This window comes from Rhodamnia argentea, chromosome 5 (genome assembly GCF_020921035.1).
Source record: "Rhodamnia argentea isolate NSW1041297 chromosome 5, ASM2092103v1, whole genome shotgun sequence".
Taxonomy (NCBI): Eukaryota; Viridiplantae; Streptophyta; class Magnoliopsida; order Myrtales; family Myrtaceae; genus Rhodamnia; species Rhodamnia argentea.
In genome coordinates this window covers 3109190-3127550 of record NC_063154.1, presented here as the reverse complement: position 1 = coordinate 3127550, position 18361 = coordinate 3109190, and the positions used below count along the sequence as shown (strand labels likewise).

At 41.6% G+C, this 18361-nt stretch overlaps 4 protein-coding genes and 1 non-coding gene across 7 annotated transcripts; 4 read left to right on the top strand and 1 right to left on the bottom strand.

The window, feature by feature from the left end:
* The first annotated feature begins 763 nt into the window (after positions 1 to 763).
* On the top strand, positions 764 to 3794 carry LOC115726701 (RING-H2 finger protein ATL52-like). The gene is made up of 2 exons (XM_030656685.2): positions 764 to 916; positions 2384 to 3794. The coding sequence occupies exon 2, from the start codon at positions 3167 to 3169 to the stop codon at positions 3677 to 3679; it is 513 nt and encodes a 170-aa protein (XP_030512545.1). The 5' UTR covers positions 764 to 916; positions 2384 to 3166; the 3' UTR covers positions 3680 to 3794.
* TRNAR-CCG lies at positions 1201 to 1273 on the top strand. The gene has a single exon. It is a non-coding gene; the product is annotated as a tRNA-Arg (tRNA).
* Positions 3795 to 7674: 3880 nt separating the features above from the next.
* LOC115726712 lies at positions 7675 to 9907 on the top strand. Of its 3 annotated transcripts, none has more exons than XR_007198541.1 (2): positions 7675 to 9380; positions 9414 to 9546. XR_007198541.1 is itself a non-coding variant. In XM_048279446.1 (2 exons), the coding sequence occupies exon 1, from the start codon at positions 8429 to 8431 to the stop codon at positions 9287 to 9289; it is 861 nt and encodes a 286-aa protein (XP_048135403.1). In that variant the 5' UTR covers positions 7675 to 8428; the 3' UTR covers positions 9290 to 9335; positions 9562 to 9907. The 3 variants fall into 3 exon arrangements, 2 of the variants coding, with proteins under 2 accessions (XP_048135403.1, XP_030512573.1); XM_048279446.1 differs by lacking the exon at positions 9414 to 9546 and adding an exon at positions 9562 to 9907 and having other exon boundaries at positions 7675 to 9335; XM_030656713.2 differs by lacking the exon at positions 9414 to 9546 and adding an exon at positions 9568 to 9907 and having other exon boundaries at positions 7678 to 9335.
* Positions 9908 to 11025: 1118 nt separating this feature from the next.
* LOC115726709 (CASP-like protein 4D1) lies at positions 11026 to 12060 on the top strand. Its single transcript, XM_030656707.2, has 3 exons — positions 11026 to 11332; positions 11403 to 11538; positions 11693 to 12060. Exons 1-3 carry the CDS (start codon positions 11181 to 11183, stop codon positions 11894 to 11896), a joined length of 492 nt encoding a protein of 163 aa, XP_030512567.1. The 5' UTR covers positions 11026 to 11180; the 3' UTR covers positions 11897 to 12060.
* A 3659-nt stretch (positions 12061 to 15719) lies between these two features.
* On the bottom strand, positions 15720 to 16963 carry LOC115726731. The gene is made up of 2 exons (XM_030656742.2): positions 16893 to 16963; positions 15720 to 16801 (listed from the first exon to the last, which is right to left on the bottom strand). The coding sequence occupies exon 2, from the start codon at positions 16679 to 16681 to the stop codon at positions 15866 to 15868; it is 816 nt and encodes a 271-aa protein (XP_030512602.1). The 5' UTR covers positions 16682 to 16801; positions 16893 to 16963; the 3' UTR covers positions 15720 to 15865.
* Positions 16964 to 18361: the final 1398 nt, after the last annotated feature.

Below are 18361 nucleotides of genomic sequence, written 5' to 3'. Positions count from 1 at the left end.
GTATACAACCCCGCCATCATTGCTAAAATTATTAGCCTAATTCTGTTTATGTAAAATGTATCGTATTAATTGGTATTTTGGATACTTGTGAAACATTCAATTTATAATCGATTTAATTTTCAAATGCATAATATTTTTTGCATTGACAATTACAAAAACTTTTCCGAAATGATCGTTTGGTCAAAGTTTTCGGGACTCTCATTCACTAAATATTTTCCTATGATGAGTATATTGAATTCTAAATTGTATAAAGAATCGTGGAGGCCTATGAACTATTCCTCCTTCCTTTTCTTAAAGCGTTTAGGAAGTCCAGATAGAAGAAAACAATACCAATACCCTTTAAATAGATAATTAATTAATTAGTAAATACAATGGTATTTATGAAATGACGAATCCAACCCTGTTTTGAATGAATCAAGGCAAATAAGAGTTCTAATTCTCATAAACAAAAAATAAATATTTTTAAAAATGATTATTTATATTGTTTATAAAAATTAATGGACCGAAAAATTTATTCATCATTCATGATAATAAAATTATTTTCATTTAATAATTATTTTAATCGGTATAAATGATTATTTTTATGAAAATATTTTTTAAAGTATTTATTTTTCACGGAACAAAGGAAGTGGGTATCAATATCTTCCTAATATCTTAAAAAAAAAAACCACAAGAAAGATAAAAATGCGGAGATAATTTGGGCCTGTGGTCTTGAAAGAGGCCCAATCCAGAATCCACAATCCTTTCGCGGGTGTGTTAGGGGGCGGCGGCGATCGTCGCAACGAACCTTCAAAAAGTCGCCGACGAGAAGAACACAGCGACAAAAGCGGTTCGTCCTCTTTGTCTTCACTATTCAGATTCAGATCTGATCATGGTCCCTCCTCCTTCGGCGTTTTCTCTCATCATTGGAGCTTCGGTACCTGTCTCTCTCTCTCTCTCTCTCTAAGCGTTACGGTCAATTAGCGTGCCGATTGAGTGATTATTGTCATCGCGACAGCGTATCTCCGATCCGATTCATGGTCAATCGCGTTTTAGGTTTCTGTCCATCCCGATCGCATTGTGATGTGCTTGCTGAGAATGCTAATGATGTCTCAAAAGCGAGCGGTGCTCCTGAGGGACGAAGCGTTTTTGCCTCGCCGCTCCGAGCGAGGTTTTTGGTGTTTTCAATTGTAGATTTGGTTTAGAGAGTGACAATGGCGTGATCGCATAGCGGAGTGGATATCGCGTTAGACTCCGGATCTAAAGGTCGTGGGTTCGAATCCCACTGCGATCGCCTCTGCTTTTGTTGTCGCCTTTCGTTATTTATTTCTGTCATTTTCTTCCTCGGGATCCCCTTAACTTGAGGTCATTTTGTGGCTTTTGATTGTGTGAACGAGAAATTTTCCGAGGAAAATGCTGCAAATGCAGCTCATGAGCGGCTCTACTCGAGTTTGCGTGTTCTCTGGACAGTGTCTTATCAGTCATCCCATAGAGAATGTTTCAGAGTCTCATTTGTTAATATCCTCATGCTCTTCTCTAGTTTCGTTGATTTGGTCACTAAGCTTTGGCACGAGTTGACCAGTAAGTTGCTTCAGTGAATGAAGAAAAGAATTTACGGCTCGTGGGCAGGATCTCAGAAAACCGAGTTGCCATCAGGCCGATATACTCTTCTGCCCCTACAAAATTGTTTTAGTGAAAGGAAGGTATTAAACCTGCAGGGGGAAGAAAACATAGGCTTTACTATAATCATGAATGCCGAGGTCCCATTGCTCGAACAAATGCTTTTATGATGCATGACATTTTCATGCCTCGACCGTTCTTCCACCTTTCATGCGAACAAACCTCGTGACTGGCATGGTTCTCTGAATCGGGCAATATGTTCACTTCCAGTTACATGTCTTCGTGCATTTTGTTTTTCTTCAGCTACTGTGGGCAGGGGGCAGGACACAAATTGGAAAAACTGTTTTGGGGCTGGGTATTTGCTTTTCGCTATCTGGGATTACTTTCAAGCTATTGCTATCTCTCTTTAATGATTTCGCTCGACTAATTTAAAAGTTGTTATGATAGTCTCCTCTTTCACGCGTCCTATGCTTCCCCTAGTGGCTAGGACCATTGTCCTTGACCTGAGCCGCAGCCTTAAAGCAGTTGATGGACACTGTCTGGAGGGACCAAGAGAGTAAGTGAAAACTGATTATCCTCCTTGCACCATCACCTTTATCGTGTAGCTTGGAGCAAATTTTCTAGTTTAAGTAAGGCTTATGCTCGCTTGATTGCTAATGCTGTGAGTTGAAAATTATCGCATGCTCTATGCTCCGTCGCTCGACTTTTCTTGTCCACTTTCATCTTCATGATGTAGCCGTGAAATACTTCTCCGTTCTTCTGATTGTTTGCCTGTCTTCTGCAGAATCGTAAGATCCAAAGAAGAGAGCCGAGCTGCACAAATTAGAAGCCTGTTCTGTATGCTTCGTGCCGCGTGATGTGTTAAAATAGATCCTATTTTGCCCGGCAATCCACACACTGGTTAGACTCTGTATGAACGGATCAGCCAGAACTCATTTCATCTACCTCGGGATCATTTCGCATTTTCAGCTGCAGCCACACCACGCAAGAAGGAAATGGTTCTGTGACGGTTCTGTCGAGTAGCTGTAAAACTGCTCTTGCCGCGCCCCGATCTCTGCCTCAATTGAATGAAAAGGCAGAGCAAAAGAAACAAACACATATCTTGGAGATGATGGCAAGGTTGGTCGCACATAGAACACGAGGATTTCAATGATTCTGTAACGAGAAAAGAGACCAGATTTGTTTGTGCAAATTGATGTGACATACGCTATATACAGTGTTAATTCGTCGCATTTCGTCACGGAACATGCAATGATTCTTATAATGACCAATCTCCCACGTTATGCCCGCTCACCTCATGGACATGAATCTCTAGGACATATTCCTCCTTGATTTAGGAGAAGAAGATTATGGTACGAACACTTCATATGCTTCGTTAAGATCGCAAGACAAAAAATAAGATGATAAATGACGATTTCTTTTGTCCTGATTATGTGATTGGGAATTATATTGTATTGTACTATGATCTACGCTTGGAAGACGCTACAATTCTTGCAATTCCCGTCATGACTATGTAGAACCCCCCCTTAAACAAAACCTATAAGCCTTGGTTACAATCTGTGCTTTAATGGGGAATCCGGATAGCTCTTTCGGAGACACCAAATTGATCGTCCTCCTAATCGGGGTGGCGTCGGCCGCACTCGTCATGACGATCTACCATTGCATATCCGTCGGCTGGTGCCGTCAACGCCCTGGCAACAACCGGCCTCAGCGGCTACGGGAGGCCTTCGAGACACCGAGCAGCATCGAGAACTTGACCATTCACCTGGTTCCGGCCCACAAGTATCAGAAAGGTGACGAGGTAGTGGGCGAGGATGAGTTGTGCGCGATATGCTTGAGCGAATTCGAAGAGGGAGAGGAGCTGCGCACCTTGCCGGAGTGCCTGCACTCGTTCCACGCGCCGTGCATCGACATGTGGCTGTACTCGCACACGAGCTGCCCGATGTGCCGCTCCGACGCCACCCCGTCACCGCAAATAATCCCAATGAGGAGGCTCGGCTCGGCCGGCAGCGAGGAGGTGGATGAAGAGGTCGCTGTTACATTGGAAGGCATCGTCGTACAATCTCATCAAGTATTGTGAAATTGCCTCTACTGCTTTCTTTGTTTTACTCGAAGAGAACTACAATTTCATTGCATGAAATGGAGTAGAGAAAAGAAGCAAGAAGCACCAATTTTCTAAACAAGCGCAATCCATATCTTAACTGCACGCAAGATGTGTATATTCAACTAAGAATTGCGGTCGGATCGAAGTGGGTGTCCTCAAATTTGGCTGAAAATGCCGTAACTTGAGCTGATTTTTGTTGGTTAATCCGGATTGGTTGAACATTGAAAAGCAAACTGGATCACGATGACTAAAGAACAAAATCTATCTCTGGTCCCAAATCAGATTTTTATTGATCGTATCTATAAGCATATCTTGTCTCACTTTTATGAACCCTAAACCATCATGGGACCAACAATCAAATCATCTAAACCAACCGAAAAAAATAATTAAAAAAAAAACGAAGACGACCTTCGTAGGACCAAGAGGGACCCAGCGACTCATGAATTTTCATTCATTGTCTCGACAATGTACCGAATATGGGGAAAAGTGTAAAAAAAAATCCTAAATCTATTACATTGATGTCAATTCAATCATAAACTTTTTTTTTATGCCAATTAAGTCTTAAACCTTTTGCATTAATGCCAATAAGTCCTAAATCTTTTATTAGTACCAATTCAGTCCTAAACCTTTTACATTAGTGCCAATTTAGTCCTAAATATTTTTCATTTATGCCAATTGAGTCAATTCTGATCGGAAATCACCGGCGTTGACGTCAATTATCCTACGTGACACGGTTGGTGCTAACGTGAATTTTTTTTAATATTTTTTTAATACTTTAAATATTTTTTATTTTTTTAAAAAACCAAAAAATGCTTAAAAATATTTAAAATATTAGAATAATATTAAAAAAATATCTAAGTTAGCGCTAACCGTGCTAGTAGGACAATTGATGTCTACGTCAACGATCATCTGTCAAAATTGGCCGGATTAACTCAATTGACATAAATATAAAAGATTTAGCACTGAATTAGCATCAATAAAATGTTTAAGACTTAATTGGCATCAATGCAAAACGTTCAGGACTGAATATAATAGGCTTAGGATTTTTTTGACACTTCTCCCACCGAATATGGATTGATATGCGTCACGCTCGGACCAGGGGACCATCCATTCTTTCTCCCAAAAAGTTTTGGAACCCTGTTACTAAACTATGGTCGCACGAATCGTCAATGGTGGACCTTGGTCGATCCTTAGGTTTACTGTATTGTTGCTCGGTCCCATTATCGAGGGACTGTCTTTGTGTGCATTGATTAGTGACACTAACATAGGCTCTACTTGTTTTGCAAAAAAAAAAAAAGAATAATTTGAAAATTATTTTCTTAAATGTAATCGTCCATAACGCTTGAAATAATTAGTCAATAGAAAATATTTTCATCGTCGTCAACAACACTTTATGTCTGAATATTTTTGTGGCGAGCGATACAAGTCATCATTTTTAGGAAAATATTTTGCAAATCATGTATTTCTCGCGAAACGAACAGAGCCATAGCATTTGGAAGAGAATGAAAACTTCGAAAAGGAGTAACTGTCGAAAAGGTTTGATCGGGTAAAATTTCGATCTTAAAATCACGCTCCGCACGATGACTACTCTATTAACAGTTCTTCGAAGGAAGTTCATGAGATTCTGCGTAGCGACGGTGCGTGTAAGGAGCCACATCTCTTGTAGTGATCCTAATAGGAAGTCCTTTCCAATGTACAACTGTTGGATTTACCAGAAATGAACCTGGGAGCAATAGATAAAGCTTGTTACAGTTTAATTGTTATCGAGATTAATAGTTGTGTTTAGTAAATCTTGTAATCTAAAAATGCATTGGGAAACAACTTTGGTTTAAATAGTATTTTGAAAAAATCACATTTTGTAAATGATTTGCTATTCTTTTTTCTTAAAATAAAATAAAAAAAAAACTCAAAACTAGCCTAGTGGGCTATCGAAGAGGGTTCCCCTAGGTGATGGTCACCTCAATTTGTGTGACCCTGGTGACCCTCGCCTGAGGTCGTGTGACCTCGGACAAGGCTACCGCATGCTAGATCTGGCCTCACCCGCAACCCGCTGGCAATGTCGCACAAGGTGACATTTCTGACATTATGAAAAGGGGAGGGCAAAGTTGGAAGAAAAAATATATATTACCATTCCTAAAATGCTCAAAACCCACACCAAATTGAATGTAATCCACGTCATTATCGAATTTGACAAATATTGAAGAACATGATGAAGAAGACGACACTTCTTTCTCGTAAGAGCTTTGATAGAACCGTGTAAAAACCCAACTTGAATTGTGGCAAGCTAAATTGCATCACCCCCACAATGCTCAACTTTAATTATTCGATGAAGGTGTGCTCGATCCCGACGTTTAAAGCTGCCCGGACACTTGGCGGCAACCTCGCTCGTCGATGACGCTCGCAATTGAAAGAAAGTCCCACAACGACATGTTGATGGAGATGGAGATCGCGGGCCATGGGAAGGGAATATAGAAGCCGATGGTTGCAATTGAGACTAGTGGCGAGAAGAAAGAAAGAGCTAGTTGATTTGGGTGCTTCTCTCTTTGGTAAAATATTTTAGTTCAAGATAAAGGGAAGAGAGATTCAATAAAGACAACATCTTTACTCAATTGACTTTTCATCACATTTTATTTGTTTGAGATAGGTATTCGTACCCGAACAATAAATTAACTATCTTAAAAAATAACAAAGTATCAAACAACATACCTAACATGCAATAATATCTCCAACAGTGCTATCTAACAGGCAATTCTCTAATATCCGTTACTACATACTTGGAAAATGCTAAATTGCACATGCAATTCAAGTTCAAGATCTCATATCTCGAAAAATAGATAATTAAATGCCTCAATCAAATCACGCAGTGACGGACCATGCATCTGTTCATTAATGGTGACAAATGTGTCCAGCACTTTTTGAGACCCACATTTTTTGCCACTTTGATTGTGTTTGAGTACCGAATGACTTTCCCTCATTGAATGCAGGGAAAACATCTGTGCAAAAATTCTGGCACTCCATCTCAAGTGTCCATCAATGCCTAGACAATTTGGACCCATCACCCACCAGAAGAAGCAGATGGCTGCTCATCTACCGGAAAGCCAAATTCTAGACCAGATCCAATAATTTAGACAAATTGAAGATAAGATATACAGTTAATCAGGGAGGAGCGAAGGTAGCTCATCTGCTCCCTAAAGTTCAAAGGGCCTTCAACAGTTATTTGGACCTTCTATGCTTGAAGCTGCCGCCTTGAACTTAGATAATGTTCGTGCCTAACAACTCGCCCCGACCATTGGCAATATTGTTTAATTTGCGTCCGATTCGAGCCTGCTATTGCTCGACTCAGGTAAGTCACGATTAAACAAGCGAATGGTCTGATTCCAACAGTTGAGTTTTGTCTCATCGACGTCGAGCGTAGAGGCAGGGAGGAGTCCGGTTTGAGCGTGAGAAATGGAACTGACACAGACCCATTACAGAGATTCAAATTCAGCTGTAATTAAGCTTTGAGTAGTTAATTTTCTGGAGTGACTTGATGATGACTTCCAACTAGAGCATACGAAAAAAGTTCAAAACATGAACCTTTTTGCAACTCATTTTTCTATAGGGGCATTAATTAAGGATTTGAACTAAAAGATGCCACCCTTTAAAGCACTTGGGGAGTTGAGACAATAAGCAAAACCCAAGCCAATCACATGGTCATAACTCAATATCAACCTTTGAAATTAGCTGGGGGAATTTCATGTCAAAGTTGACACAGGTTCTGAAGCCTTTCCTCAGGGCTTTGCATGTACAAAATTGCCCTCCCCAGCCAGGAACACCTCACGAGAGCTCTGCGGTGGAAAACGACATGCACAGGAGGGGCAAGTCTGTAGATGCACTTGATAATTCCCACTGCTTAATGATTTGAAAAGAGATCCTTGTCCTTCTACTTGTGATCCCATGTGAGCATGCCTCGAGCGATGTGATTTTCTGACCATATAAAAAGAAGACAACCAGTAAAAGTGTGTTGCCGACTCTCTGTGCCTCTTCCCTCGTTGCTGTTATCATCTCCCTCTTCACTAAACATAGTATCCACATGCTTTACTCCCATAAAAAAAAAAACAGAAAGGGGGGAATTCTTTTTTGTTTGCTGGTGTCTGGTGAAATCTAGATATAGGGAGGTGCGTCAGGAGTCTCAGGACAGTCACATGGCAACAGTGAAATTTATCCAAGAGTTATCTGATGCTCTTGCGTTGGAAGAAGAAAGGAAGAGTTGAAGCTTTCTTCTTCATCGTCACTTATGATGATTCATCGATGGTGATGTTTGAGGAACGAAAGCATCTCTGGGTTTGTTTTCGACAGCTGGGTGATGTGAGTTTATTCTCAGCTGATAAAGTGGGCATTTTTTCACCACCAGCTTCTTTTATGTTGATGAAGCAGCAAGAGATTCGGCGTTCACGACTGAGCTCAATCAAGTGGAGTTCTTCTTGAAGGGTTAACTTTTCGTTAGTCGTGAGTAGAGAAAAGATTGAAGCTGCTCTCAGAAGTTCAGTGCAAGGTTCTTCTTCTTTGGCAGTTTTGCAATGTGCTCTGCAGAGTGGTTTGCTCTAACATGCATTTGGGCTTTGGGTTATTTCAGATAGAGAGTTTTCTAATTTATCTATTTAGTGCGTATTCGTAATTAGGCAAAGTAGCTTCTCTTCCCTTGATTGATTTACAAGAAAGACTGCACGAAAGGGTGGGAACAAGATGAAATCTTTGAGTGGAATTGGACTGGGGTTGAGTGTGGTCTTTGGTTGCCTCCTTCTAGCCCTGTTTGCAGAATTCTACTACTTGCTCTGTTGGAAAAAGAGGATCACAAACAGAACAATTGAAGAAGGCTACAACAACACTCCAACTAAAGAGCTCCTGCACATTTTCTGCTGTAAAAAGGCATCTTCTTTGAGCCAAACAGCTTTGAATCCCCAAGGATTCGCTTCCTCAGGACTAATCTGTGATACCCAGTTGAATGATTCACAGAATCAGCCACAACAACTACAAGTCCACCCAAACAAGGATATTCTGGTAAAACCATGTGAAGAGGAGAGCGTGGAGACAGAGCTCATGAGGCTGCACAAGATTGGAGGGCCTCCCAGATTTCTCTTCACCATTGTCGAAGAGACAAAGGAAGACTTGGAGTCGGAAGATGGCAGGTCCAGAGGCGAAAAGGGCTCAAGAGGAAGGAGCTTGAGTGACTTGCTTTTCACAGTGGAGACCCCATTTCTCACTCCTCTTGCCTCTCCATCTCTCTTCACACCCCCTCGCACTTCCCCTGCGGACGCATACCATAACCCGCACGGATTCAACCCTCTCTTTGAGTCCTCAACTGATGCAGAGTTCAGCAGGATCAGGGTATCACCACCACCAAAGTTCAAGTTCTTGCGGGATGCAGAAGAGAAGCTGAGAAAGAAAATCAGGGAGGACTCTGAGAGGAATGTTGTCAGCAATGGTGGTCGCATTCATCATGATAGTCAGAGTCAGAGAGTTACTGATTCAAAGTGTACGAGAGATATTGAGGAAGATGGGTCATTCTTCACCATCCTTACTGATAAAAACAGGAGAGAGAAGTGAGTCACCAACATCATCTCTCCCCTACCCCAACTAAAGAACTTGACAGGTATGCCTGCTCTATCTATTCTAGTCTTATTCTTCCATTACCATCCCCCAGATTGATTCCACCATCGAAAAAAGTGCGTCCAGCATTAGCAAACGGCAATTAAATTTAGTTCTTACATTTTTTTCTTTTCTTTACCCATTTCCTGTCATGAGATGTTTAGACCAATTTTCTTCAAGAGTTATGGGTAAACATGTTTCTTAATGAACTTTTATGGGTTTCAAAATTCATGCAGTTGCTTAGTTAATCCAATCCACAACAACCCTTGTACAATGAACCGCGAATCAGTGAATTTTCAAGAGAAGAGAGAAGAAGACTGGATCCTGCAAAAAGACATAGAAATGAAAAGGTGGGGTCTCAAGGCAAGTGGAGGACCTGTGGGGTTACTTGTTTTATCCAACTCCAGGTCTCCTGAATTTTTTACCTGTGTAATCATTCTTGTTTCTGAAGGTACTGCTGAATACTGATGCTTCAGTCAAAAGCACTGCGATTCTTGTTTCTTTCTTTTATTTCAACGATGTCGTTGTTCTTTCGGGTCTGTAAAATCTTGTCAGCTTTTTTTGTGATTCTTTTGTCAAATTTCTAGATTCACATACAGAGATGGGGGACCAACTTATCGCTGGTTCGATGTCCTGATACACGAAGATATTGCCATTGTCATGTCATCGCTGGTCTAGAATATATAACCACACATTAAGATCAACGTCTGTGTGAACATGGGGTTATGCATCACATCATTGAAGTTTTTGTTACTCTGCTGTTCTTTGGAACATGCCATTAGTTCACTAAATTGAGATGGTAAAGGGGGGCAAAAAGCAAAAAGCAAAGAAGGGATTTTTATGAGGTGGACCAGGAAGATGATGAACTTGTAGCTGTCTGTGCATTCAAAAAGAACCAAAAAAAAAAAAAAAAAACATTCTGCAGATTGAACAAAGGGACGAGGTTTGGGGAAAGAGAAAGTTGCAAGAGTGACTTGTGAGATTGGCCTTTTGGGCTTTTTCACAAACCACCAAAGGATGCAATTTGACCCGTGACCTAATTGTCTTTGCGTTAGTGGGAATTGTCGGGAAGCGAAGTCCAGGTCTTTGCCCACTTGAAGAATTATTGTTGGAATTTACTTCATTCTCCTTCTAGTTTTTGCTCATCGGACTATGGTTGATCCATTTTTTTTTATAAATTCATATATGGAGCTACTGTTTGAAAATGCAAAACTAGTGTACGGATGAATCAAGAATCGAAGTGCAAGCTTGAGAAACAGCATTTATCGGTAGGTGCTTCCATTTCCAACCACTTGATATGGCTGAGCTTATGAGCTAAGACAAAAAAAAAAAAAAAAATGCATTCGCGTTACTATGAGGGTTGAACATGGGACAACAAATGTATGCGGATCGATGAATTTTCTCATTATTTGCGAGTAAGATCGAGGACGGAAAAATCCCAGTAAGAAGAGCAAAGCGCGCGGTTAGTTCCTTTCTCTCTTTTCTTCGCATGATTCGCCAAATGAAGTACAGAAAATATAGATCGATTCGAATGTTGCTTAGGCCGACAAAAGCTTGAATATTCAAAGTGATAAGGCCTTCCTAGTATAGTTTGCTTCTGTTCATGTCTGTCCAGTCAATCTGCGTAAGAGAGACGTTGTGGAGTCATTCTCGTCGTCAACCCTCATCACGCAGATTGACCCCAAAAGTCAACGATGGGCATGTACAGATCACTGTATCCTGTGGCGTGGAGTGTTAGGTTTGGAGGATGGTACAAAATAAAGAGCTAGCAAAGCATTAGAAGGCAGATGGAAGAAGCTTTGTAAGATCGATCGGAGGTGAAAATAAGGGGCGGCACCAACCACCTTTGATGGCTTCAAGAGCTTTCATCCTCGCGTTGAGACTCCTTACGCTGGTTTTCCTCGTCATATCAGTGGCGGTCCTGACGGCGGACACGGCGAACTTGCAATTAGACCTCACAACGGAAGTCAAAGTCCGGTTTTGGGATGTCTACACGTACCGGTGAGTTGTGCTGCGGGATCTTGCTTGATCAACTTTCTGCATCTTCTTCATGTCTAGGAACTCTGTTCAGGTACATGCTAGGAACAATAGTGGTTGGAGCTGCATACACTCTCATCCAAATTGCGCGAACACTTTGCCGCATAAGCAAGGGGAACCAACCGATAACCAGCGACGCCAGCGCTCTCTTTGATTTCTTCGCTGACAAGGTATGTAGATCTTAAAGTTAAGCGATATGTACGGGTTGATGCATAGTAGCTTGTGTATGAATCAGATCCGACTATCGACACATAAGGGTGAATCAATTATATCTCAAAGAAGAACCTCAGCCACAACCTAGAGTTTTGTGTTGATGTTTTGCAGATCGCTTCGTACGTACTGGCGACCGGATCGGCTGCGGGATTCGGGGCGACCAAGGACCTGAAGTTGTTCTTCGAAGGCACGGTATTGGCCTTCGACAAATTCTTCGACAAGGGTTATGCGGCCGCGAGCCTCCTCCTCCTCGCCTTCGTCTGCGCTGCACTTCTCTCGATTGTCTCTTCATTTGCCCTCCCTAAGAAAGTTTGATGATTCTATTTTCTTCGCCGTTTTCGGGATTGTTATGTAATATGTGTTTTGCCTGCACTAAGGCATTTTCTATGCTCACTCAAATTTAAGGTAAGGATGAGTAGCGTGTCAATGTAACGTATACAATGAACTCTTTGTTCTTCATGTCCACACCCTGGTTTTCACTTCTAAGGCCCAATTACATATGCATATGGAAATGAGAGTTGAGTAATATGCGTACTTGTCGTTTGCCATTTTCTGTCGTTTAAACTTTGAGAGGAATGATTTTGCATTATATCCAAATGAAAGTGATCAAGGAGGGAGAGAGAGCGCGAGCAAGCTCGCGGTCAACGGATCAGGCGACCCAACTCAGTCGCCAGGTCGTCGCGATTCTGGATATGGTACCTCAAGGTTGCGCTGCCTCGAGCCTCAACTGAGGTCATGTGACATTGATGCCGAGTTTGCGCAACCGGCATCTAGTCTGGTTCGCCGACGATCAGATCTGTCCTCACCATGGACATCGTCCCGTGTTGGCGAGATCTGCATAGGAAAGCTGGTGAAGGTAAAATTGGGATTTAGATAAATTAATAAGGGCAAAGTTGGAAGAGAAAGAGATCGTTTGACCCCTGAAGTAGTATTTGGAAAATGAGCAAAGCCAATAATACTTGGTGGAATTCGAGTCCTTCACGTTAGCCCCTTGACGGGGTCGTGGCCCCTCTCTATTGTCGATTCACCGTTGACTTGGAAAGTCGACCACCGGAACGACCTTTCAATGTCTCAAAACACATTAGCAAAGAACAAAGAGACATGGGTAAGGAGTGTTAGCTGAATCCACAACTGAGCCGGAGACGAAGGCATTGTCGATCGGCACGCCACCCTCTTTGATGGCTTCGAGGGATCGGAACCTTGTATCGAGACAGTCGGTCATGACTTCCCTCACTATATCCCGCTACAGTTCTGAAGACGAACGCCCATCTCACTACTTTGGGAATCCCATCTTACTACTCAAGTCGAAGTCGAAGTCTAATTCGAGGATATTCACATCTATAGGCGAGTTTCCCAAAATCTTATGCCCCTCATCATATCGTATGCTACTTAGGGTCCGTTTGTTTCGCGAAAAAAAAAAAAGATTTGAAATTTTTTTTTCTAGAAATGATTGCTTTTATCGTTTACTAGGAGGAAAGCATGTTGCAGGGAGACTTGAGCTACATAAACCATACTTGTGTAAGTAGATTCTAATAGAATCAATCTTATGATGTTGTGTTATCACGTTCGGACAAGAACCTTAGAAAGCACACGGTCGACTTTAATTAGGAGTAATCATTTCGGGAGAGCATTTGGCACTTCATGCATGTACAGTGATCTATACTGAATAGTAATAGTAATTTCCTTGAATGACCCATTATTGTCGCAACCTTTCCAGAAGGGAACCACCCAAGGGAAAGCTAATGGACTACTAAATAGGAACAAAGGTTCTTCTCACGAGGCAACTGCTCGTGCTTAGCACGAACTCTCCCAAGCTTTATTAATCGCAACTTGGTACTTGACACATGCGATTTTTTTACCTTTTGGGGTCATCGTTGACCAGTTATTGGTACATTGATAAGAAACTCAAGTAAAATGTGGGAGAGCACTTTACTTATGTGAATCGGAAATTTATAGATACGGAGACTTGATTACGCCCTTTCGATACATTTTCCTTTTATTTAAAAAATACTTTGTATTTAGTCTTGGTCAATTTTAATTTAAGCCAGTAACATGAGAGAGCCGATCATGCGGGTGTGCAAGCAGTTTATATAACGCTCAATAACCAAAGCATGTAAATAAATTGCTAAAAATAGGGCTATCCTCGATGCAAAGCAAAGCAAAGCATAACCTTATCACAGTTAATTTCTCAAATATACACAAAGCAAAGTCATTAGAAATCATGCAGGTCCGGCCTAAACATGATTTCTAATGACTATGTAATTCTAACTACTTTTTTTTTTGTGGGTTTTTCTTATTTATGAACGCTAAACTATATGCAATTTTAACCTTAGTTAAACATGAATAAATTATTAAACAAAAGACATCTGACATGACTTAATTTTAATGATGGGTTAAAATCATGAATTAATCTAACATAATGTGCAATCTAATCTATACAAGCCTAAACATGTAATCAATAAATGACATTTACATGATGAGATGGACATCACGACATGGCAATATGATGGCGTAGCACCCATGACACGTCGATTATGACATGGCAATGATGCAACTATGCAAGTTATTATTAATTTGTAATTTCCTTCTAAATTGAAATAGGTAACTGTCCAACCCCCCCCCCCCCGCCCAAAAAAAAAAGGTAACTGATTAAAGTATGTTAGTACCTAATTTAAACTAGGAGATAATAATGAATTCTTGATTATATGCACGATTTAATAAAGGAAATTTCCTATCTGAGGATCATCTAAGAAACAATAACGAATTTTCAATTTGAGAGTAACTCAAGGGGTTACCTAAATCGGACTTTCGGTTCCAACGACCACCGGCAGCGAAGAGTTCACGGCAACGGCAGGCAACGTTATTTTCCCTTCTCGGTGTACTTGTCACGGCAAAGGGCATTGACTACAGCAGCAACGACTAAATTTTTTGGTGGTTGAACGAGCGCAGGGCCGCAGGCCGATAATGAGGGCAGGAGATTAGAAGGATCGAGAAGACGTCTCAGCACGTCAAAAACCTGGAAAAAGAAGTAACTCGCCGAGACAATAGGAATGGACCCCCGAGACTGCTGGTGGTCCTAAAATGACGCCGGAATTGCAACAGGGGCCGGGCACAAAGGCACACTTGGGCCGGTTGTTATGACCCTCTGATTACCATGGATGGTGAAAGAACGTGGTGATTCGCACACAGTTATTGAGCACGGGGACGCCCTGGCCTATCGCCGGCAAAGTCGGCCGGTGGCCCTTGCCGGACCTCAGCCCAAAAAAGAAGGAAAGACCATAAAAGAAAAGAATAAAGAAAAGAACCGTAAAAATTATAACAGATTCAGAAAATCCTTAAACTATTGTTAAAAATAAAATGTTCACGTCGGCGCCGGGCTTGCCACATAAGACGGTTGGCGACCACATCGGGGTTATCCAGCTAAAATTAGCCGGATAGACTCAATTGATGCAAATGTAATATGTTTATGACTAAATTGATCCGATTAAAAAGTTTATAATTGAATTGATACCAATGCAATATGTTTTGGGCTTTTTTTTTATACTTTTCTCAAAAAATTATCCTAGATGAAATTGAAAATGTCGTCGATGAATTCCGTTGCCGGATGCTTGGACACAGTTGTAATATTCAATCTTATGAGACTTTTCGGTAGATTGCCAAAAATGAAGGATGGTTTCCGATTTATCATTTGTAAGGATTTAGAGTAGACTTTTTTTTTTTTTTGGTCGAAATATAGAGTAGACTTAAACAATTACTAAATATATGTACAATTAATTACAACAATTTGAGGTATTTTACCATGCTATTGGTTGTTTAACGAGTGTTAGCAATTTAATGTTACGAACCCTACAGTCAATATTTACCATGTATAAAGAAAAACAATCATTACAAGTAGGTTACGGCCTATAATAATGTTAAATTAAGGCCCCCAATCAGAATCATATCGCTCGGTTTTCTCTCTGCAAATAGACTTGATTCCCTTACTTGCCTCAAAACTAGCGGGGACATTTGCAGCTAAGTGGGAGCAAAACAACGTTGAAACACAGCAGGATGATGATAAAACAGCTCATGGAGAAGTCGTCCTGTTGCCGATAATCGCGTGTGGAAATTTCTATTTACATATATCACAGGCGTCACATGTATACATTCTGCTGTATATTTGATTTATCTACGTTTATTTTACAGGTTGCTCTTCTCGATATCTCGATGAACTTCAACCATGTCTCATGAAAAGTACCATTTGAGGGTTGAGATTTAGCATCACATGGAGAAAAGTAATGTATGCTAATCGGAGATCAATTGACAAAGCACTATGAAGATGTCTGCGATGTTCGGGAACCCGAAGAGGGCTTTGATGATGAGCCGAATAGCCGCTGCTGCTAGTTCCTGAATCGGTGGGATCTGTATTTCCACATGGATAATAATTCGACTCTTGTTTCCTCCATTTTCTGAAGCTTCTTCGTCCGGCTGCCAACTCCGGATGATCTTGTTCTTCACACATCCGACATGGTAAGAGCAGTTCCCGCAGGTACTGTTGTAAGCCCAGCCCTTAGCCTTGCCCTTGCATATGGGGCACTGTCCTTGGATCCTTTCCTCGAGCTTCAGCACGACTGGTTCACCGGGAGCTTGGATCTGCTGAGGGAGCGTCGCGCAGAGCGGATGGAAGGCACGGTAGTTTAGGTGCTGGTAGAGGCGCCAGTAAGGATTGGACGATCCGTGTGCCTTCTCGTGCCAGACTTTGTACCTGAGCCCCCGGACTTGGTCGCCGCACGCGATGCAGTACCGCACTTTGCTCGGTGCCCTCTCCTCGTGAATATAACGCCCGACCGGGTAGGGATGGTGGTTGCTGATGGGAGGTGGGTCAAGCCTTAGAATGTCGCCGCAGCGCTTGTGATAATGGAGATTGCAGCAGTCGCTGATGTGCTTGTAATAGGGCCCGAACACGGGCTGCTGGCACCCATCGCACTTATACCTGCTGCCCCTTCTTTCCTGCTCATGATAAGAGAAGCCACGGCCGGCAATGACTATCGGCTGGATCCGGTCGGAATCCTTCTTCTTGCTGAAAGAAAGACAGTTCCTGAAGCAAGAAAACATCTTCATGCTGATGAAAAGTGGAGATGGAGCGGGCGTTTCCGACGTTGTTGATTCCTTCTTGCCAAGGAAGGGGGGTTTGAGCTTGAAATTGCAGGAACACCTTAATCTCTGTCAAACTCCAAACTCCTGCGCATCAATCAAATTATGTACTATGCAACGCAGACGTTTTCGCAGGTTAGAACTAGAAGCGATGATAAGAAAAAAGAAAAGGCCAAACCTAGAAGGAAAGCTTGTTCCAGGGAGACTCAGACTAGGCCAGACCAGATAGCTTCTTCTCCTCTCGTTCCCTCCTTTATCAATCCTGCAATATCCTCGTGCTCACCAGAAATCATACTCATTACAGGAATGAAAGCATGTCCTATAAAAACCCCGATCACCGCCTTTGCTTCGCCTTTTCTTTTATAATACGTAATTTTCCTTAAAAGCTCGACCGCTCGATTTGCGCCTTTGTCATGTTGATGTTAGCCATCGGACGTGGGTAGGAACATGAACCATCATGGCGTCATGGCGTCTCAGTCCAAGTCAAGGAAGCTTCTATTTGAAAATTTCAAAGATCGCTCATACTAGGATTAACGGAAATCAGCTATCCGTCTGCTTGCTAGTTGTTATGCTCATCTGGTTAGAATGGTTTGTTGGAGAAATCATTTAATGTACTAGAACGTAAAGAAATATTGAATGTTCATCGATTGTTATCTTTCTAAAATCATCCGAATGTCCAATTTTGTATTCGCTCTTAATCTAATGGCTCAGATTATACCAAATTGTATAGAATTTTCCTTATTGCTCTCGTTAGATCGACGTAAGCCCTCCACCCCTCCTAAAAGAAAAATGGTCGAATGGACTACATTGACAAAATTTCAAAAGATTTAAGATTAAATTGATCAAATTGAAATGTTTAGCATTGAATTGACACAAATACATTCAATTTAAAAAAAAATTGATAATTTTACCATGGGCATTCCATCATAGGGAGGCAACCATCTCAGTTGTTGATTCCCATTGACTTGGAAAGTGCATCGCAGGCATGACCTTTGACGTCTCAACAAACTGGCAAAAGGACGAATAGACATACGGGTAAGGAGGAGGGCAGCTGAATCCAAAATCGAGCCGGAGATGGAGACATCATCAATGGACGAGCCATTTGAGGGTTCAGAACCCTGTTGACGCTACTAGTCATGGGTCCGACAGCCGTGTCTCGCCATGGTTCTGATGATGAACGCCCGCCTGGCTACTTGGAAGTCGATCTTGCCGCTGAAGTCAAAGTCCGGTTCGAGGATGTTTACAACTTCAGGTGAGTTTTTCCAAAAAATTGATGCCCTCCTCGTGCGATGCTAAGATCTGTGACAGTTGCTAAGGGACGTAGTCGTTCATGCGTGAAATGCAGTTTAGGCCGCCTCTAGCCTCCTCCTCTTTGCCTGAGCACTAGCTGCAATTCTATCAATTTCCCCCTCATTTGCCCACCATTAAAAAAAAAAATGAAAAAGTTCGATTTTAATTTTTCAAATGGAAAAGCTCGATTTTTCGGCCTCGTTATTAATCATGAACCAGCCTTCTCAAATCTAACATCACTAGGTTTTACTTTATTCTTTTTGCCTTTAACCCTTTCAGGGGGGCTGACATAATTTTTTCAACGCAGGCCAACTCCCTTTCAAAGTTCAATTAAGTAGAAATGAACTAGATAATGTT